This window comes from Fulmarus glacialis, unplaced genomic scaffold, assembly GCF_000690835.1.
Source record: "Fulmarus glacialis isolate BGI_N327 unplaced genomic scaffold, ASM69083v1 scaffold15190, whole genome shotgun sequence".
In the NCBI taxonomy this organism is placed as follows: domain Eukaryota; kingdom Metazoa; phylum Chordata; class Aves; order Procellariiformes; family Procellariidae; genus Fulmarus; species Fulmarus glacialis.
Window position 1 is genome coordinate 14,980 of NW_009189696.1, and position 20,130 is coordinate 35,109.

The 20,130-nt window shown below is 36.7% G+C and overlaps 1 protein-coding gene across 1 annotated transcript; it reads left to right on the forward strand.

Moving 5' to 3' along the window:
* The first annotated feature begins 341 nt into the window (after positions 1-341).
* PJA2 (praja ring finger 2, E3 ubiquitin protein ligase) lies at positions 342-19,507 on the forward strand. The gene is made up of 8 exons (XM_009583129.1): positions 342-540; positions 3,160-4,219; positions 8,163-8,348; positions 9,812-9,997; positions 12,175-12,286; positions 18,003-18,124; positions 18,421-18,535; positions 19,376-19,507. Exons 1-8 carry the CDS (start codon positions 342-344, stop codon positions 19,505-19,507), a joined length of 2,112 nt encoding a protein of 703 aa, XP_009581424.1.
* The last annotated feature ends 623 nt before the right edge of the window (positions 19,508-20,130 follow it).

A 20,130-nucleotide genomic window follows, 5' to 3' on the forward strand; every position in this document is an offset into this window, starting at 1 on the left:
AAAAAAAGTCATGTGACATCTGGACTTGATTTTTTAAAATTTTTTTTATAAAGTCTCTGTTATTTACTACAAACATGTTAAGATGGGGGCAAGATAGGAAATTGTCAATATTATTTAGTGTAGATGAAAATTCCGTTATGTGCTTTCATAATATATATGCCCAGAGCACTTCAGCTTCTTAGTAATTGTACTGTTAGCGAAGCTCCAGACTTCAGAGGAATGGGAAATTCCTTGCTAAAAAAATTATATCAAAGTGTTAGGGAAGAGGGAAATTATAAAGACTTACTGTTGTCTAATGCAGTCTCTCTGTCTTTTTCTTTCCTCCATAATCTCATATAGCAATGGGGCAAGAAGCTGGCAAACCTGCCTGGCCCAAACCAGCAGGAGGATATCAAACTATTACAGGTAGAAGATATGGAAGAAGACATGCCTATGTTGGTTTTAGACCATCTTTGAATAGCCAAGGCAGAGATGAACATCAACACAATGAAGACTGTGAACGAATGGAATTGGAGGATGCTGAGAAAGATAATTCTTTATGTATGTGCATATCTTTGTGTATGTGCCATTTAAATCCAAACTGGGATGCATGGGGGTGGAGGGGGAAGGCACATAGAGAAATGTAAAGGGAAGAGAGTAGGCACTTAAATAACACATGAAAAGTACATTTCATATGTCTTCATAGAATGAAACTTAGCATGAAGGCAAATTACAGTATGGTCTATCTTAGTCTGTTTAATTTTGCCTGAAGAAGTACATTCCTGAATGAGTTAATGCATTCTAACAAACACAGATAGCCATAACGTTGTATAATTCAAATTATTTTGTCTTCAAATCAAATTACAAATCACATTTGGAAGAGAATACCTATTCTAACCTTCTGTTTGGAACTAGGCTGTGAAATATTTGATGTATCATGGGCCAGGTTGTTCTGTCTTTGTCAGGCCTTAGTGTAGTTAGAGTGGAAATTAGTTTAAGCCTACAAAACATCTTTAAAGGTTCTCTTTTTATTTGTTTATACCAGTCAGACCACTTCCCTTTCTTGTTTACAAAATATTGAATGTTAATATTTCCCAAATGTCTTTTGTGACTTTAGCATCTGAATAATCATTTCATAGAGAAATACAAAATGGCTTGTTGGATTAGAAACAGTCCCATCTCCTTGAGTGTATGAGGCTTTCTGCTAAAAAAGTTTGATGTAGCCTCAGATCTTCCAAAGTAGCGTTTTTTCTCCTTCCTTTATAGGCTATTTTGTAACTGCTTTCTCCTTCTAATTGTCTTTTTTTATGATAGCATAGTATTAATTTAACTTTGTCATATGCTGTTGTTCTTGGAGACTGTTACGTCATGTATATCATCTTGGGGTAGCTTTATTTTTTTGTAACTTGAGTGTTTTTGGAGTTGTCTGTGCTTCATACATTTTCTACACTTTCATCTAGTTAAAGGTTTATTTCCTGTAAGGCAGTGTTGACACTTGTGGAGATCTTCCTACTTCTCTCTATAATGCTACCACCTTTCTTGTTTCAGTTACTCAGAAATGGGCATGCTATTATTTCAGGGGTCATAAGAAATACGCAGTTTGGAGTGTATTACCTCCTTGTTCTTTATACAATTGCTTTGTATATAAATTCTAAGAGTGACTCGTTTTCTGTATTAAGTCTAAAACCAAAATGCCTTTCCTTTTTTATATTTGGGTTTTTTGTATTACGGCTTTTCAGATTTCTCTTTGAGAAATGTTTTGGATTGATTTATTTCCCTTACCTCAATTAGGTTACATTTTTCCCCAGCAGATACTTTTTTTTTGATGGGTGGGTACTACCTAAAGTATGCTGCATATTTCCTTGCTAATTGGCTTGACATCTTATATACATGTAAGCAACTGTGGAAGATGGGTAGAAGGAGGTATCCTTGGAAATATTAAAATCTGACTGGACTTGGTCCTTGGTAACCTACTATAGGTGACTCTGCTTGAGCAAGAGGGGTGGACTGGATGGTAACCAGGGGGGCCTGCCTGCCAACCTCAGCTGTTAGCAATTTTGTGAAGGAGCGTCAAGATTTTAATTAGGTCAAACGTAATGTCACGATATTGCTTTCTGCAAGCCAGACTCCTAGCGCTGAGAGACACAGCTCTCATAAGAGTTCAGTGCCATGGATTCACCAACCTAGGCATGGATTAGCTATTTATAGGAGATTCTTTTTTTGTAAGTTTTTTAACCCTGGAACAGTGATTTTGCATGGTTTCCTATCTCTACCTGTTTTTAAAATAACATGCTAGGAAATCCCTGCAATTAACCATGCAAGTATCTTTTTTTTTTTTTTGTCTTGTAGTTAAGTTTCCAAATCTCTTAATATTGATTTAAAAACTTTAAGTACTGTCGTCAAGTTATGCAAGCCATTTTATGTTCAAAAATAGTTTGGACTATTGCCTTGGTTAGGAGTTTACAAATGACTTGAACTAAGCATTAATTTTGTAGTAGCAGCAGTATACGTGTTTTTACTTTAACTCTTGCTGCTGACTTTTATATTTATTGGCCCTTTATGCAAGAGGTGTTCAAGTGTAATATAACCAAACTGAATTTGCGATGGTGGTAACTACTAACTGTAATTCTACATTCATCCCTGCTATTACTTTCTTCTTATGAGGAGTTGCACTCACAACTGCATGCACAAAATATAGAGCTATTAGTATGTAATTTATAGTAGCAATAAATGGCTTTATCTGAGTGTGGCAGGAGGCACAATTTAGCCAGTTAATGAATGGATAGTCTGATTTTTATGGAAAGAAGTGTTGCAGCTTTTTTAATCTTCTAGTGTTTTTTCAGATTTCCTGTGCTCATCTTAAAATTCCCTTTTATATAAACAATGTAAAAATGCTGCTTATGAACCTGTTCCTTTAATACTTGTTTTTCTGCTGTCACGGCCGAGCTGAAATTGTATCATTTAAGTCTATTTCTATATATGCTTAGTTTATATAAATGAGAATTTAAATATATTAGTGAAGAATGACTACATCCCTGGTAAATATTTCTCTTTATCAAATTACACTGCAGTCCTAGTGAACTATCCTTTTTTTTTTTCCATGAGCAGTTGTTGTAGATGAGAATATTTCTATTGGTTTTGATTATTCCAATGCATTCTTTCTTACAACTTTCTGTGAAGGTTCCAGTCCATTGGTTCAAGTTTCTTCTGGTTTATTGGATGAGCCTTCGTTAGAAAATATTGCAACTGGAGAACCTGTTTACCAAAGTGTATTGAGCCAAACTTTTGAAGCGAATACGTCACCATTTTCTCTATTCTCTTACGGTCTGGAAGGCAACAAAATCTCAGGGAACTTTATGAATCCTTATGAAAATTCTGAGGACCTTGCAGAGGATGCGTCTGGAGGGCGTAATGATTTGAGTGGTCAGAATGGAATTGCTTTTGTAAACATTGACTCTTATGAGCCAGATAGCAGTGATGGAGAGGAAGGTGATGCTCAAGACAAATTTTCTTTGGCAAGAGAAGAAGCAGGTGTATTTCAGGAAACACTAGATAACATGCTTTCTGAGTTAGAAAAAGGCGTAGAGTCTTTTACTGACTTACAGTCCCGATTGTCCGCTCTCAACCACAGTGTTTCTAGAGAATGTTGTGAAGAAGCAGGACGAATGCCTTTAATGAGATGTTTTAGCACAGATTCAGACTTGGCATGTCCAAACAGGACATTTAAATCTGCTGAAGATCAAGCTATACTGAAAAGTAACCCAAGTGGTGCCAATTGTGAAGCACAGCAGATAAAAAATATAGTGGATATTGGAATCAGAACCCCTATAGCAATTGCTAATGAATTGAATGTCAGTGATGGAAAGACTGACCAAGGAAATTCACCTGAGCTAGTAGTGAGACCTAAAATAAGAAAACAAAATACTGCAAACCAGTTGGAGAGAGAAAAGCTTCTCTCTAATCATGATGAAAAGGAAGGTGGTTCCTGGAGGAAAACTGAAATTGCTGAAGTCCAGCAAGGCCATGCTGAGTGTGCCTTGAGAAATAGCAAAGAAGAGATGAGTTCTAGTGTGTTCTTTGACTCAAGAGAGTACGAAGGTCATCGAAAGAACACAGAAATAGACCTAAGGAGAAATGCAGCAGCTCAAGAACAAAAAAGTGTGCTAGATAATAGCACTTTTTGGGATGAGTTTGAAGATTGCAGCAGACACTTCTCAATGTCCCACGAAGATGAAGACAGGTAAAATTTCATTTTTATATCTGTATTAGTATTGAATCTCTTCCATAAATAATGTGCAAATCTGTATAATTTGTTAGCAAATGGGACATAAAAACGCAAGTGATTTCAGAGTATGATCAGATAACAAGATGCCAACTTTTCCTTTCAGTTCTCCTTCACTGCTCCTCAAGTCCATCTAAAGAAATGGTAATGTGCATTCTTCTGGTAATGTAAAAAGCCTTTCCTTATGTTTAGGTCAAAGTGCCTTACCAATAAGGAAGATTGTTTATTTTTATTTTATTTTTACTGAGTGGATGGAGGGTAGAGAGGGAAAACCTTGTTCAGCATGGCTTTTGGCAAATTATGGGTCTTTTGAAGTTCCCTTCAAGACCTGTTATTTTCAGAATTCATTCTTTTTGCCGTCAAATCTCAATATTCTGCATCACAGCCTATGTATGTTCTTATCTCCAACCTTTTGAAAGAAATTATTTTTCCTTGTCATATCCGAAGAATAACTTGTAAGATTGCTTATAATCCCATTTTTAATGAAAGTTTTTTAGACTAGTAGGTGTTTCCAAAGTAACTGTTAATGAATACAGTTTCAGATCTACAAATGGACACCAGGAGCAGTATTCAGGCACCTCCTGTTTTGGGCTCTCTACCCAGAAGACAGACTAATTTTTATAAACCTTATGTTGATTAACTTTTACTCATATAATGCTGGTTAAGAACTTTCACTGTGAATTGGAGTTATGTAACTGAGCTATTTGAGGGTAAAAGAAATGTCTAACCTTCTTTTCATTTATGGTAACTGTGGTAGTGTTTGTGATAGCTTTTGTTGGATTTTTTTTTTTCCTATTTTTCTTCTAATTTGCTTTCATCATGTTGATTCTGTTCCCACTGCATTCTTTACAAGACATGTCTTTTGGATGTTGATGAGGCTTTTTTGTGTGTGTGCTTGCCATTAGGCTTCATAAGCTAACTTGCTTAGTAGCTTGTATTTCCACTGCTTTTGTGGAGAGAACAGCATGAAAATCAATCTGCATAAATTCTTGTCCTTAAAATATTGTAGACTCCCAATCATGAGAGAACAAAATCCTTAAGGCATTGTAAAATGGGTTAGTAGACCCATTCTCTAACTCAGACCTAATTTTGTTTTTCCTTATTAAAGATATAGGTGGACTTGCAAATGAATCCTTTACTTCCTTGTAAGGCTTAATTTTCGAAAATTTTTGTTACTGCATAATCTTTTCTTTTCAACTTCTGAAATGCAGCTACTAGAAGATTAATGGAAATGGACTGTATTTTACAATTATACACTGGCTTCCATGATGCAAGGTGGTAGATTGTTGTAGCATGACAAAAAGAAATACAGATTGCATATCTGCAAGTGACTATGTTCATATGATGGCAATAACCGAACCTAAACAGGAAGCATATGTGTTCTTTAACTTAAAAAAAACATAATTTGTGTCCTAAACCCTCAAAAGACTTATCCTTATGAAGTACTTTGTCAATGATTACTTTATACAAAGGAGTAATGTGTTTTCACCTCAAAAGGTAAAGTTTTATGTTTAAAGGGTTAATCCATATTACATGTTTAAATATACATATATAGCTGCATAAAAAGCAGAATTGACGTATGTGTCCAACTACATCCTGTGACTCAACTTTCACTTCTTTCCAACCCAGGGAGAAATTCACTTTGCTGATTGCTGCAGCCTGGGCCTTCACCTCACATTTTTGCTTCAAGGAAGTGCCCAGCTATTATGGTGTTAGCATGTAGAAGCTGTGTGAGAAGGAGAGTCTTGCATATTTGTTAGAACCATATATGCTCTAAGTTGGAAGGGTCATGGTAGGTCACTGGAGGGCAGGGGTGGTGAGATGACGATCATATCCTTTAGCTCCCTCTGTTTAGTTTTGGATCATATGGCAAGTACAGGCCATTTTAGCCACGGGAGAGACTATTCTCAGAAAATCCGTGTGCAGATGCTAAGTTAATGTGTTATGCTTTTGGCAGGTGACAGGTCTATAACTCTCTAACCATTAAGTGATGTTCTGCTTCTCTGTAAAGTTGGACACAGTTAAATGCTAAGTTTTGAAATAAATGTTCTTCCTTTGTTCAGTATTAATGACTTTAGGCATATCCTCTTTTCTGGTTTGAATTAGTGTTTGTGTATAGAATCATAGAATCATGGAATAGTTTGGGTTGGAAGGGACTTTTACAGGTCATCTAGTCCAACCCCCCTGCTGTGGGCAGGGACAGCTTCGACTAGATCAGATTGCTCAGAGCCCTGTCCAGCCTGACCTTGAGTGTTTCCAGGGATGGGGCATCTACCACCTCTCTGGGCAACCTGTGCCAGTGTTTCACCACCCTCATTGTAAAAAATTTCTTCCCTGTATCTAGTCTAAATCTACCCTCTTTAAGTTTAAAACCATTACCCGCTGTTCTGTCACAACAGGCCCTGCTAAAAAGTTTGTCCCCATTCTTACAAGCCCCCTTTAAGTACTGATAGGCTGCAGTATAAACTTTAAAGAGAACAAAATTGACTAACAGCATGAGGATATTATTATAAACTGTATCGGAAATCATTCCTGGATTGTGAAATAGAGAAAACTGAAATAAGAGACTTGAATATTTGGGCTAGTTTTACAGTATGCTTAATTAACCTTTTTAAAACAAACAAAACAACAAGGTTCTAAAACGTTAGTATTCACCTTTAGTTGGTATAATATAAGATGCATTAGACTGCATATCAGAATTTCTTAACAGATACGTTTTCTATTGTAAAGTAGTCTTTTAAAATAGCCCAAAGTTAATGAATATTCTCATTTCCATGACTTTTCCTAGTCCTCAAAATTGTGGTAGAAAAATATGTTCCTGCTTCAAATTAAAATGCTTCCATATAATCTATGTCTTGATCTTCTGTATTCTTGTAAAACTTGCAGTGTATAATGTGCAGTTTTTCAAAAGTACTTGTAATTCATTAAATAGCAAGTTTTATTGGCATGTGCTTGTAATGCTATATTGAGGGAGGGTTTCTTTAAAGTGAGTTTGTAGGTGGGGAGATAAAATTGATACACATAAACATACTGGGTTTAGCAGATTGAAAACTCTGAGCTGAGGTGTTGTGGATTGCTGTGTAAGATGTAATCTATTAAGCATGTTTGCTGTTCACATATTTATTAGTTTTTTGTAACTTTTTGAAGTGACATAGCTAGTTGACTATACTTTGAATTTTGGTATGTGTCAACTGTCTCTGTAAGTATTGAGTAAACCTTCTAAGTGGCATTACCAAAGGTAGCAGTAGATAAGGGTTCATCCTTCTTGAGATTCTGCTAATATCACTATTTTGCTTAAGCTGCTCACAACTTGTTATTTAATGCCCTTTTCTGTGTGGTGGCTGAGCAAATTCTCTTTGAAAAACTCCCTGCCGTTCATCTGTTTGGGCTATTGAATTATATAATTTGCTGTAAGTCATCCATTGTATCTTTGTATGATTAAAAAAAAAAAAAAACATTGTATATGGCTTGGAGGTTGCTTTTACTTTAAATTTTGTTTGGCTGAGAAATAAGGCCGACATTGTGTATTGTTTGTTAAGGAGGCATTGGTGTTCTCAGTGTCGCTGTTGCTGTTTTCTCTGTGTGTATAGTGGGTCTGGGCGTATATTCCTGAGTTGTTCTATGTACTCTGCAAGTGTAGAGGAGGAAAAACAAAACCTTTTTGCAAAGTAGGATGGGCAGAATTCTTTCTCAGGAACTGATTTTTTTTAATCAGCTCTTTATGTATACTTGCCTTATAATATGTCTATAAATAGTACAAACTTAATTTCTCCTAGAAAAGATAGTCTATATTGAGAGCAATGTTCATACAAAAATTGGAAGTCACAGAATGTTTGTGTTTATTTTCTTTCCTCTAAAATAGTGTTTAAATTCACACCCTGTTGCCTTGTTTAAATTGCAGCTCAGAATGCAGTGATGGAGAATGGTCTACAGCTGTGCCTACTTATTTTACTGCTACAGAAAAAGACCAGTCCTCAAGTGATGAGAGCTGGGAGACTGTCCCGGGCAGGGATGGACGTGAGCCTGAAGTGCAGAGCAGCAGCAGTGATTTAGAAGAGGAGAACGCAGAGTTCTGTTTCCAAGGAGGGTATGGTTTTATTTTATTAGCTAACTTCTTGTAAGTTCTGATATCAGCAGTAACATGGTATCCACATGAGACTACACAGAATAATATCAATTCTAAAAATAGTTACTATACTAGCAATAATCATTTGTCTACATCAACATAATCTGTGTAGTTGTATGTATTTCAAATAGGGGGAAAAAATGGCATGTCATGCAACCAATTCTCTTTTATGAAAGATACAGAAATAATGAGAGGGCATTGACATGTAGTGTCAATAAGGATAATAGGCTGGATATACCGACTTTAAAAACCTAGATTAGGCAAGTTAATTGTAAAGATGTGTATGTTACATATACATCTTCTGATATTGCTTAGTACTCCTTGCAAAGCAGTTGTTTATGTCTTTGTTTTATTGCTTCTCATTCCACTGCTGCTCTTTATTTCTGTAGCCCTATCAGTGAGTAAAGTAAACTTCAACTACTTGCTTGCTGAGAACGTACTTATTTTTCCAGTCATTCAGTACTTTACTTTATAAAATGCATCTGCCTTTGTTGCAAGGCAAAATTTGTAGCTATAAATAGCCAAGGAAAGTTTGGTTTGTTTTTTTTTTCCTAAGCATCTAATATTGACTTTATATTCTTAGTTTGGGTCTTTATAAAGCAATAAGCCATGCCTGAGTGTTCCTTCAGCTTCTTCCTCTCTTAGGTAGACAGTACCTATTACCAAGCAGTCCAAATCTATGTTACTGCTTTTTTAGTATTGCTGTCTCTTGAGGTTTGGCGAATTAGTGTGGCTTTATGAAAACATTATGAAAACTCATCTGTTTCAGAACAACAACAGCAATGGAGCTGTGTACTCTTTAGCTTTCTTTGATGTGAACAGCCTGCAGATACACCCATTTCTAACATGATTCCTGTTTATTTGCGCTTTGATAAGGGAAGTGGGACTCACAGCCCTGTGGCTGTAAACATTCAGGTGACTTGTGCTCCTCTAGAAAATCCAGGAATGAGAGGAACCTTTCTCCTTATGCAAATAGCATCTCTTGCAAATAACATCTCTTTGCATTCAGACCAAGTTTCCCCATGGAGGCTGTTGCAGGGTGTCAAGAAAGCCTGTCTTTTTAGTGGCTTTGGGACCTTCTAGATGAATAAGAAAATCTTTAGTACCAAATTTACTAGCTCTGGCAGGGATACTACCTATACTAGGGAAAATGCAAAGCAAGCTACTTACTGTACTGCTGGCCTTGAGCATTAGACAAATAATTTTGCCACAGAATCATGGGTGTTACTAGATTCTGAGTCTGGAGCTGATACCACTGGGAGTCTCTTGTTTTTTACAGCAAATAATTAATTCCTAATCTGGGACTCTGCAGTCTGGGAAACATGCAGCTGCAGCCCTTGTAATATGTGTAGCTTTTGTTGCTTGCATGTGTTTGTAAATTCTCCTAGATTTTTAGTTTTAGCTTTTCATTTATTTATTTGAAGGGAACAGACATTATTGGAGGAAGGCGAGATTCCTTGGTTACAGTACCGGGAAGTAGTAGAAAGTAGCAGTGATGAGGAAAATGATCCAGTTAGTGATTTTGTGCATCCTGGATTCTTCCTGTTGGATGGAAATAACAACCTTGAGGATGACTCCAGTGTGAGTGAAGACCTGGATGTGGAGTGGAGGTATGACTTTAATGGTTTTCTGCATTAATTGCAGAGTTTTTGTAGTTATTGTTATGCTTTTTATGTAAGATGTCGGAAATACTCATGGCTATCAATATGCACTTGCTTCAAAGGCTGATAATCTGAGTTTTAAGGCTTTAGCTACTTCAAGTGCTATGTTTCTTCTAATGAGAGAAAAAGGATGTAGATTTGCTAAATCAGGCTGTGATCTGAGAAGGTTCTGGTGCACTAAGTATTCAAGGGGTGGGTATACTTTTTCAATTAATTTTCAAGATGGTAAGTATAGTGGAAGTATAACAAAAGTAGAGCAATATGAATGAAGTTAGTGCAATTTTATAATTGGTCTTTTCCTCTTTTGCAATTGATGTAAGTTAGATGTTACAAGCCTATTTTATTTCTCTTTGAAATGCCATATGTTTACCTAATATTGTCATAATTGTGAATGCTTTACTCAATTTTCTGTCATTAGATTACTAAAGAATACTGCAATATATTTATTACAAAAATTTCGCAAATACTAGGAAGAATGTGATTGGAGCCACTTGCACAGCCTAATCCTGGAATAGTATAGTGCATTTCTTTTAAAGTAAGAGTGAGCTAGACAGAATGCTTTCCAATGAGAGAGTTAACGCTTGCTCTCTTCTACATATTAAAAATATTTTCAACTACAGCATAGACATACCAAAACCACTGGTATTTTCTCCTTGTGAAGTTATATTCTGAAAAAGCGCAACAGGGACTAATGTATGAGAGCCCAAGCTGGAAGTAAGGCACATGTTCTTACAGTGCCAGGCAGCAAGCTAGCAAAGGAATTGTAGGAAATAAACAAAAACTGTTTTTGAAGTGTTGGAAGTTAGTCTTGGTAAGCTTCTTAATTACTCAAAATAGGAAGGAAGATGATTCTCTAATAGTCTGTAAAGTTTTGTCTGTTGAGCATACACAGATCTGTACATGATTTTGCTTGCACCTGTTTTAAGATTTGATCTCTGAATGTTGAAAACAGAACTCAAAGCAACTGCCAAGCTATGAACTGTGATACATGATGTAATCAAAATCTGAATGCTAGTTGTAAAACGAGCTTAAGAGCATATGTATGAAATTTATTACCTGAGCTGTATGCGCTTTTACTCTGGAGTAGTCAACAGTAAAAGTTCCCATGATGTTCTTCTGAAGGCTATATTGTCTTGAGTGTACCTCTATCCTGGGAGCAGGTACTGGCAGGGGGTGCTGCAAGGCGGCCTCTGTGGGGAGAGGCCAGGGCTGCCCTGTGTAGGACACAGCTGGCTCCAGTGGACCCACTGCAGGATGGTACCTTTGGGAAAGTGTATTTAAGAAAGGGTAAAAAACGCCACACAGCAGAGTGTGTGAGAGAGGAGTGAGGATGATGTGAGAGAGACAACGATGACACCAAGGTCGGACAAGAAGGGGGAGGAGGTACTCCAGGTGCTGGAGGAGAGATTCCCCTGCAGCCCCTGGAGAAGACCACAGTGGTGCAGGTAGGTATTTGCTGAAGGAACTGTGCCCGTGGAGAGCCGGAGCAGTTAGTGAAGGATTGCAGCCCATGGGAGGGACCCCACGCTGGAGCAGGGGAACAGTGTGAGGAGGAAGGAGTGGTAGAGAGGAACTGCAATGAACTGACCACAACCCCCATTCCTCGTCCCTCTACACTGCTTGGGGGGTACATAGAGGAGTCAGGAATGAGGGAGTGAAGTTGAGCCTGGGAGGAGAGGGAGGGCTAAGGGCAACGTGGTTTAGTTTTTGTCTCTTTCCCACCATCCAAATCCATTTTTATTGGCAATAAATTCAAAGAATCGTAGGACAGCCCAGATTGGAAGGGACCTCAAAAGATCATCTGGTTCAACCTTTCAGTTAAATTAAGGTTCCCCTTAAGTTGAGACTGTTTTGCCTGGGATGGTGATTGGTGAGTGGTGTCCCTGTCTTTATCTCGACCCACAAGCTTTTAGTCTTATTTATACCCCTGTCCAGCTGAGGTGGGGGAGTTGAGAGAGCAGCTGGATAGGTTTCTGGCAGCCAGCCAAGGTCAACACAACTGCCTCATGAGAGTATACACACACACTTGTTAACAGGTGATGTGCAGTAATTTGATGTACCCAGCCCTTATGTTATTACTATTTACTTTGAAATGAAGACCATGTTTCCTAACTCATGTTTTTCAGACTACTTGATGAGTTTGGTGATGGCCTAGGACTTGCTCAAGCCATTCCTTATGTGGATCCTCAGCTTCTCACATTTATGGCACTAGAGGGACGCTTACTGCAAGCTATGGAGGTATTAAAATATTCTTGGTGGTATTATATCAGTGATGTTGTGACGTAAGTTTTTATTATTGAGTCCTTTTTCAGCATAATCTGAAAATCAGGACAATCAGGGAAAAAATTGCTTTCCTGTTTTAGCTTGAACTTTCAGGTCTGCAAGCTTGAAAACAAATGTCGGAAGTTCTTTTAAATGATGTAGTGCAAGAAGTCATTGATCAGTGCTACTCCTTTTAGTAGAATATGTATTTATTTTCTCTTAAAGGAAAAAGAGATACAAAGGAAAGTTAATAGCTGGATCTGTGCCTGTGAATTGTCCCAGGTTTTTTTTTTTTGCCAGAGAACAATTGGATGTCTCATATTTTTATTCCTCAGTAGAAGACTTTCTGTCTTTGACTGTCTTGACTCAATGTGTTTTAAATTAAAAAAAAAAAAAAAAGCCACACCCAAAAGCAAAAAAGCCTTTTATCTTTACCTTGCTCTAATCTCATTTCATCTTTGGATAAACCAGAGCATTTGTTATCAAGAACAAGCATAGTTATGATCTTTGTCTTTTCTGTGCTACATGATGTTGGTCACTGTCAGAGTGAATATGGAGCTAGCTAAAATTCACTTCGATGCAAAGCGGCAATTCTTGCACTGCCAGAAATCTCCCCTGCAGGGTATTTGTCAAAATAAGAGTTAAATGATGTGTAGACATATAATATGGTGTTATAACAATTAAATTGAATGTTTTGTGTGTGACATAAGTTTAGGGGCATCAAGGGGCAGTTTGACTACTGGCTCTTAGTTAAAAGGGGTGAACGGGGCAGACTGTATGTCATAGTGTGCTTGCAGACAAAATACCAAGGATGTTTTAAAATGCTTTCTAAAGCTGGCAGTCAGTGATATCTGTGATTGTTCCATGGATATGTGCAAAATCAATGATTGTGTGACTAAACTTCATGGGGATTTTCGAAGGGAGTGGAAGGGTTGTTCCCTGAAGTTGGCAGTCATTCAATTTCCAGGTATTGTGCATCCCCCAAGGTATATGGGAGGTCAGCATTATTCATGATCAAGTACCATAGGGTCTTCTCCAGCTGTGTAGGATCTCGTTAGCATTACTTATCTGGAGACACTTCAAAACTGCTTGTTAATGTGTATGAGGTCTGTTGATACCCTTACTATAAAAGGAATATTGTGAAGCAGTATAGAGAAAATTCCTTGTCTCTTTCATAGCCGTTGGTTCTTACTACCTCAAAAAGGACAGAACTACAGAGGCAGTTGACCTCCTCCTTTGCACCAAAGCAAGAGGGTCTTTGTAGAGAGGGGAAACTAATCCCATCTTTTCTTTTTTTTAATCTATGTTAACACTTGAAGAGATTGATGTTGTTATGGCTCTGAGCTTTTCTTTCTCATTACTGTGTAACAACATTTCCCTAGTTACTCAGTCGAAAGAAATGTGTGCACTCTTGTCAGGCTTGACCTGTAAAAGCAATCCTAGGTGGCTGTGTGCATAGCTGGCTGAGAAGATGCTGTAATTATGTTAGTGTCACCAGGAATGGAGTGTCATTGAACACACTTGGCAAGCAGGTAGATGACTACAAAGGTAGTTACTCTCTGGTACCTGTGGTAGAGGTCAGTGTGGGTGTTGGACAAGAGGGAAAGCCAATTCTCTTAAATAGTATTTGTGCTTGAAATTAGCACTTAGGTGTCTCAAACTTTACAGTGGGCATAGAAGTCTGGCATAATTGGAATTAGTCAGCAGAAAATGGTCACTGAGTAATAAAAGGAACAGCTGTATTGACCATGACTAAATGGACAACAGAGGTTTTGAGTAAGAATTCCGAGTATTTCCTCCAAATCTCAAGCAGAATATATAGAGCACTTCTCTCTCCAGTGTGAAGATGGTTACTAAAATTGTTCAGAAAATAAGAGCAAGGATTACCAAAACTGTTCAACATTTCTCTTAGGCAATATTGCAAGTATTTCTGAAGTTGAGACAAAGTGAGCAAAAAAAGGCTCTGTAATGTCTATTTAGCCAGAATTAATTTTAATTGGTTGCTGAGATCCTATCTTTTAATGACCACAGCAAGATATAGACAGGATCAGGGTATAATGTCTTCTGCATTCTAAAAAATAGGACTTGCGAATGGCTAGTCCAGTGTTATCTCTTAACAAAATATGATGTTACTCTGTCCCTGACTGAATTAATATAGACTAGAAACTTGTGTTCGTGGAAGGACGTTCAGAACAGCCTTTAAACACAATTTTCCTGGTTGTCAGACAATTGTAGATGAAGATGAAGATTTGTTCCACAAATTAAAAAATGTAAAATCTTTCCTTGAAATAGCAAATATCTCAGTGTTACAAAGCCTTTTCCTTATGTTTGGTACTGTGGTCACAGTGCTTGCTCAGATATCCAAAATGTGGCATGCAGCATTTTCAGGGAAGAAAAATTCTTTAAAAAAAAAAAAAGGTTTCTTTTGTGATGCAGAGACCAAACTGGACTAACTTTTCAAGTTTGGATAAGAGAGATTGCTGAAAATGTCTTTGCTTTCTGCTAGAAAATGCAATTTCTGATTTTCCATTTATAGAGGGTGTATAGAAAATGTTTGTAATGTAGTAATTTTTGTTCTGTAGTTTGTTGCAACTTGATATATATATATATCAAGTAAAGAGTTAGAGATCACTGAAAGGGGTATCTTAGTAACTGGAGTCAAGGTGATCAGGCTTGAGAGATCTTTGAGGGAAGTGAGAAATGAAGCTAGTTGTTTTTCTTTCTCTTGGTATTTTATGCTCCTCATCCCTCTCCCCAAGATTAGAGGAAGTGATTTCATCTGTTCTTGAAAAAGTTCATCTTATTTTGGGGATCAGGACTTTTTCTGGTTTTGCTAGGCATTTTTCTACAGGATGATTAGATTTCAGTTTCACCAGATACCTTTCTTGCTTGTTCTATGACTTTTGTTCTCACCTTCCAGATCTTACTGCATGCTTGTGTGTTTTCTTTCTCTGTTTGAACAACTATACCTCAAGCTGGTTTGCCACTTTGCAGTTACATGTTATCTATATATTTATACTCAGCTTTCTAACAGGCTATTTGTTGCCAGTTACGCTATTTTAGTATTATTTAGATCTGGCTTTAGGGCAAACAGCTATTACTTGAATCTCAGTTAGTCTGATTCTACCTTATGAGTGCAACATACCTCTGCTTTTGCTTCAAGTTTAAAAAGTAACCCATCTGCTTCCTGGTAATAAGTATTTTTGCACCAGAGGTTTGTTACAGAGAAGTCTGAGCTTTGACTAACTTTAAGTATTATTCTGATTTGATGAACAGATTGGGTTGAGTTTAATTATAACATCATTAATAATCTGTCTAATGACTGTGACTTTATTCAACCTGTTACTGATTTACTTAATCCACCTCCTTAAGTTTCCCAAAATTCTCGTATCTGAAATAATACATTCATTAACCAGATCTTTTTCACCTGTAACAATGTAATGTACTACGAGAGTCTATTATAGCTCAGAAAATTTTCCAAAAATTTCTCTATCCAGCAAACTAATTTACTGTAGTTATGAAACACTTGAAAGGGATGTAATGTGATAATGCATCCAGAATTCAAGTGTATCTTAATTTGGGGGCGGGGGTGTGAGAGATCTGTCCCAATTCATTGTGACATTTGGAGGGGAAAAGTAGTGAATACATTAATTTTTTTTAAAAAAAGCTATGTTCTGTAAGGCTCTGGGATCCTAAAATGTAATAACCTATATGTGTGATATTTTTTTTTTTTTTTTTTTTTTTTTTACTTCTATTTGTTTTAAGGAAGTTATTAGCTGGGAGTGTTTGCTTTACTTCATTAGCAGTATAGAACAGGTGGGGTGTCTCTGCAGCATCAGTGACTTCATTTATGAATACTTCCTGTGCTGGTTCATAGATGTGAATCAGGAGCTCAAACCCTCTAGGCTATAGCACTCCTGTTTTTAGCAGTGTCCAGCATTTGGTTTATGGTACGTGGAGCAGTCGCACAAGTAATAAGAGGAAGGAAATAAAGGTATCTTTGAAGTTAAAAGGTATCTTACAAAAGTTGTAAAATGGACACTTCTTTGCTCTGCTTTGGTTTTGAAGATGTGGTTTTAAGCCTCAAAGTCATTGTAAGGCTTTCTGTCTGTGGTATTTCTTTTGTGTAGCTTTCAAAAGCAAATAATACAATGCTTTTGTAAATTGTTTTCTGTTTGAGAGTAGTAATACTGGATATAGACACAGAGGTTTGACACATAGGTAATATTATGTCCTTCTGTCTGCCTGGGATCTTACCTAATTTTTCCAGCTGTAGTAGTTAATCTAATGAAGCATCGTATTTTTACCTACAAGTTATTCTCAGACTGTTGCAGCTGTAGCAAAATACCATTACAAATATTAAAATCACCTTAATCTTAGTAAGGCTATATTGTCTGCTGTAGCAGAATTGAATGTTTTTAAGCTGTTAAATTGGAGGAGTGTACCTGTGTTGCAGGTGGACTTGCATACTGCACTAGGGATAACTGTCCCAGGATATCCTTTAAATTAGCAAATTTCTAGGTGAGTGTGGCAGTAGGAGCTGTAAATATTTGTCTGTTAGCTCATGCTGATCTCTTTGCTGCCACAAACATTTGACTGTAGGTGTAAACCTGCTAGTTTAGATCTGTGGTGGGATGGTTGCCTGAGCTACCTTGCCACTGCAATAAAAGTACTGGCATGTTTTCAGGCTGCAGCTGTAGTAACTTTCTCTAAGGGGAAAGACTCCTGAAGATGTTTGTATATAATCTAATGTTTCTTTAATATATTTTTGATTTTTTGATTGTGTACCCCCACCATGACAAAAAAAGCCAGGTTATCTTAAACTTCTTACCAAGGGAGTTTTGTGCCCATTAGAATAAATAATTTTCATGCTGATTAGAGCAGTAAATAGTTGTACTTGAGGGGTGTGACTAGTTCATTCAGGATATGAACTCAGTGCTTCTGTGTTCTTGGCTCTTCAGTTTCAGTTTGTTTTGCTCTTCAAGCAGGTATATCTAGTACATTTCTTAGTGTATGTAACCAATCTGAGTTCTGCATTGCATTTTTTCCTACTGGAGATCCTTTCAATGTCTTATGGGGATGAATGTATGATGTAAACATCAAATCTGCCTGCTGTAGCATTGGAGTCTTAAAGATTTTGTACGGTGAGAAACTGAATTTTCAAACAAGATGACTTCAGAGCATTATGTCTGTCTTAAGTCATTATACAGATGAGAAACATCTATGTGGATCCTGTTTTTTTTCTGAGAGCTTACAGTGGTAGCGTAGCTGAGGTACTTAATATTTTTGTTTGTACCTGAGTAATTCAATAGTTGAAGCTAGGAAACACATTAATGAGGCTTTTCTTTTCAGAAAGTGAAATATAATGACAGTTTTGTATTAGCAAAGCTTATTACATTTTCGACTTTTCAGAAACTTTATAAAATGAACAAATGTCCAATAGAGAGTAAGTTGTGACTCTGTCCTGATACTTTAAGAAGGCTTAAAAAACAAGCTGTTACTGTTTTGACCTTCAATTTCATCTCATTTGTTAAGAAAATGAAAATGATGTAATGGTTAGTCTGACAGACGTAACTTCCATTTAAGAAAGTAATACTATTAGAATTGGATTCCTTTTCTTGCTTATTTGTTTTTTATATGGAATGTTAACATTTTGAGTAATGAGAACTTAGTCTCTGCTCATCCTTTTCAGACTGTTCTGGTACATTTGGAGTCTCTTGGATTTGATGTTGAACAGGCTCATCCACCAGCTACTAAAGAAACCATAGATTGTCTGCCACAGATTATCATCACAGATGACCATGATGGTATGGAAAAATAATTAATTTCCACAAAGTTTATAAGAACAAATTTAACTTTCTGTAGTACCATAGATGCAGTATTTAAACATACTTACTGTGCAGCTGGCAATGCTGTTCCAAGAGCTTTTGAATCTTGAGTCAGACTGAATATAACTTTGGTCAGTTTGGAAAACTAACCTTTACTGGAGAAAGTGTGATTGTATTTTGTAATCATTAGTGATACTGTTGATTATGTATTTTAATTTCATCTCATCTTAGATGTAAAACAAGATAATAATAATAATGCTTTTTCTTCATCATGGGTGTAGGTCAAGAGCAGTGTTGTACTATCTGTTGCAGTGAATATGTGAAAGATGAAATCATAACAGAGCTACCCTGTCATCATTTGTTTCACAAACCTTGTGTAACTCTTTGGTTGGAGAAAGTAAGTACTACAGGATTGGTGGGGTTTCTGTGGTTTTTGAGTATTTGCATTCTTCTGGGAAGAACAGTTTGTAGCTTTTTGAAAATGTGGGATGAAATACCAAGAAATAACTGGCTGTTAATTTTATGCATTATGGAACCAAATTCTCATGCAAGTGAGGAAAGTAATTTATATCTGTACTCACCTGAAGGGCAATTTCTTGAATAGAGGGGGTATTTTTGTGAGGAAAAAACATGGTCTGCTTTTAGTAAGAATGAAAGAGATGGATGAGTTATAACATGAGCCTGGACTTGCTAGTTCTCAGTGAGCCTACAGTGTAACACATCATTTCCTCAAGAGGTACAAGGGGAAGATTAATTGATTCAGACTAGGGAGATCAGAACACCTCTAGCGTGGGTTTATAATTTTTTTTCACCTTGATAGTGTTGATTACCACATTGATATTGCTTGTGTTATATGTCTTGCCTTTTTCTGCTGTCATGGTAAACTGCTCTTACTGAAAACTAGGACAAAATACTTCCTGTTAGATTTGGGCTGTACCTAGTTTATATTTAATGCTTGCCTCAAAAAAAAATTCCCACCTGTAAAATCAATTCTTTGAAGAAGACCTTGCAGAGACCCTGATGTATCAGCTGTGTAACTAGTGTAAAAGCAAAACAAAGCTTTCTTCTGGGACTGTTAGCTGTCTCTTAGCTCCAGGTAGCCACCCAGTCAAATTTGACTTTGAGACATTGATGTTGTGAAAACATTAAATACTTTGTAAATAATAACCTTTAGCTTTTCAGTAGAATTCAGTGCAAACCGTGCAGATGACCTGGGTTTTTTCCTCTTTTTTTGTAGTCGGGAACATGCCCAGTTTGTCGTCATGTGCTTGCACCCGTGCTTCCTGAAGCAGCTGCTGCCATGGTTTCCTTTCTATCTGATCATGATTCCCCATCTTCTGTTCACAGTGCTACAGGAGCTTCAAACTAGAGTCTGGAACTAAGTCTTTGGCACAAAAATAAAAATGTAAATTTTGCCTGTTTAATTACAATGTGAAGACAACTATGTATAAAATACTATATGTAAAATACTATCTATATTATATATATTTTAGTTCAGAAAGAGGGTGCAAGACTTTCTAAACTCTTTAGGTTTACAATAGCTTAGATTTTCAAACTGTAAGTTGGAAGAATGTGCAGCCTTTTTTTTCTTAGCAGAATGTTGCTGGTAACTGTAATGTCTAAAGTTTGTATTATGATAAATTTTTCCAAAAAGATAATTAATGTGGCACTTTGTTCAATGTCTTGCAGCTGCAGTGCAGTTGCAGCTTATTAAAGTTATGCTTATAATCTGTTCTACGTAATATAACTGAGCTATTTGTTTTTGTCAAAGTTAGTGCCACTGAGTGACTTTGTAATTGATCTCTCGTATTTCCGTTAAATGTAAAGATGCCAGCAGTGGTAGAATTTGATTTCACTGGAAACAAATTGCATAATGGAACAATATTTCTTACTGGTTTATTCCATAATAAACTTTTTTCCTAATGTCAGAAGTGCTATTAAATTGCTACTGTCTTTTTTTTTTTTTTTTTTTTTGTTACAAATGCTAGCACC

What these genes read in the sequence shown, in the direction of transcription:
- PJA2 (XM_009583129.1), top strand. Translation starts at nt 342, where the DNA reads ATGGGGCAAGAAGCTGGCAAACCTGCCTGGCCCAAACCAGCAGGAGGA. An exon ending in GACCTGGATGTGGAGTGGAG is followed by an intron (nt 9,998 to 12,174) that starts GTATGACTTTAA and finishes CATGTTTTTCAG; the next exon opens with ACTACTTGATGAGTTTGGTG. An exon ending in GATGACCATGATGGTATGGA is followed by an intron (nt 18,125 to 18,420) that starts AAAATAATTAAT and finishes CATGGGTGTAGG; the next exon opens with TCAAGAGCAGTGTTGTACTA.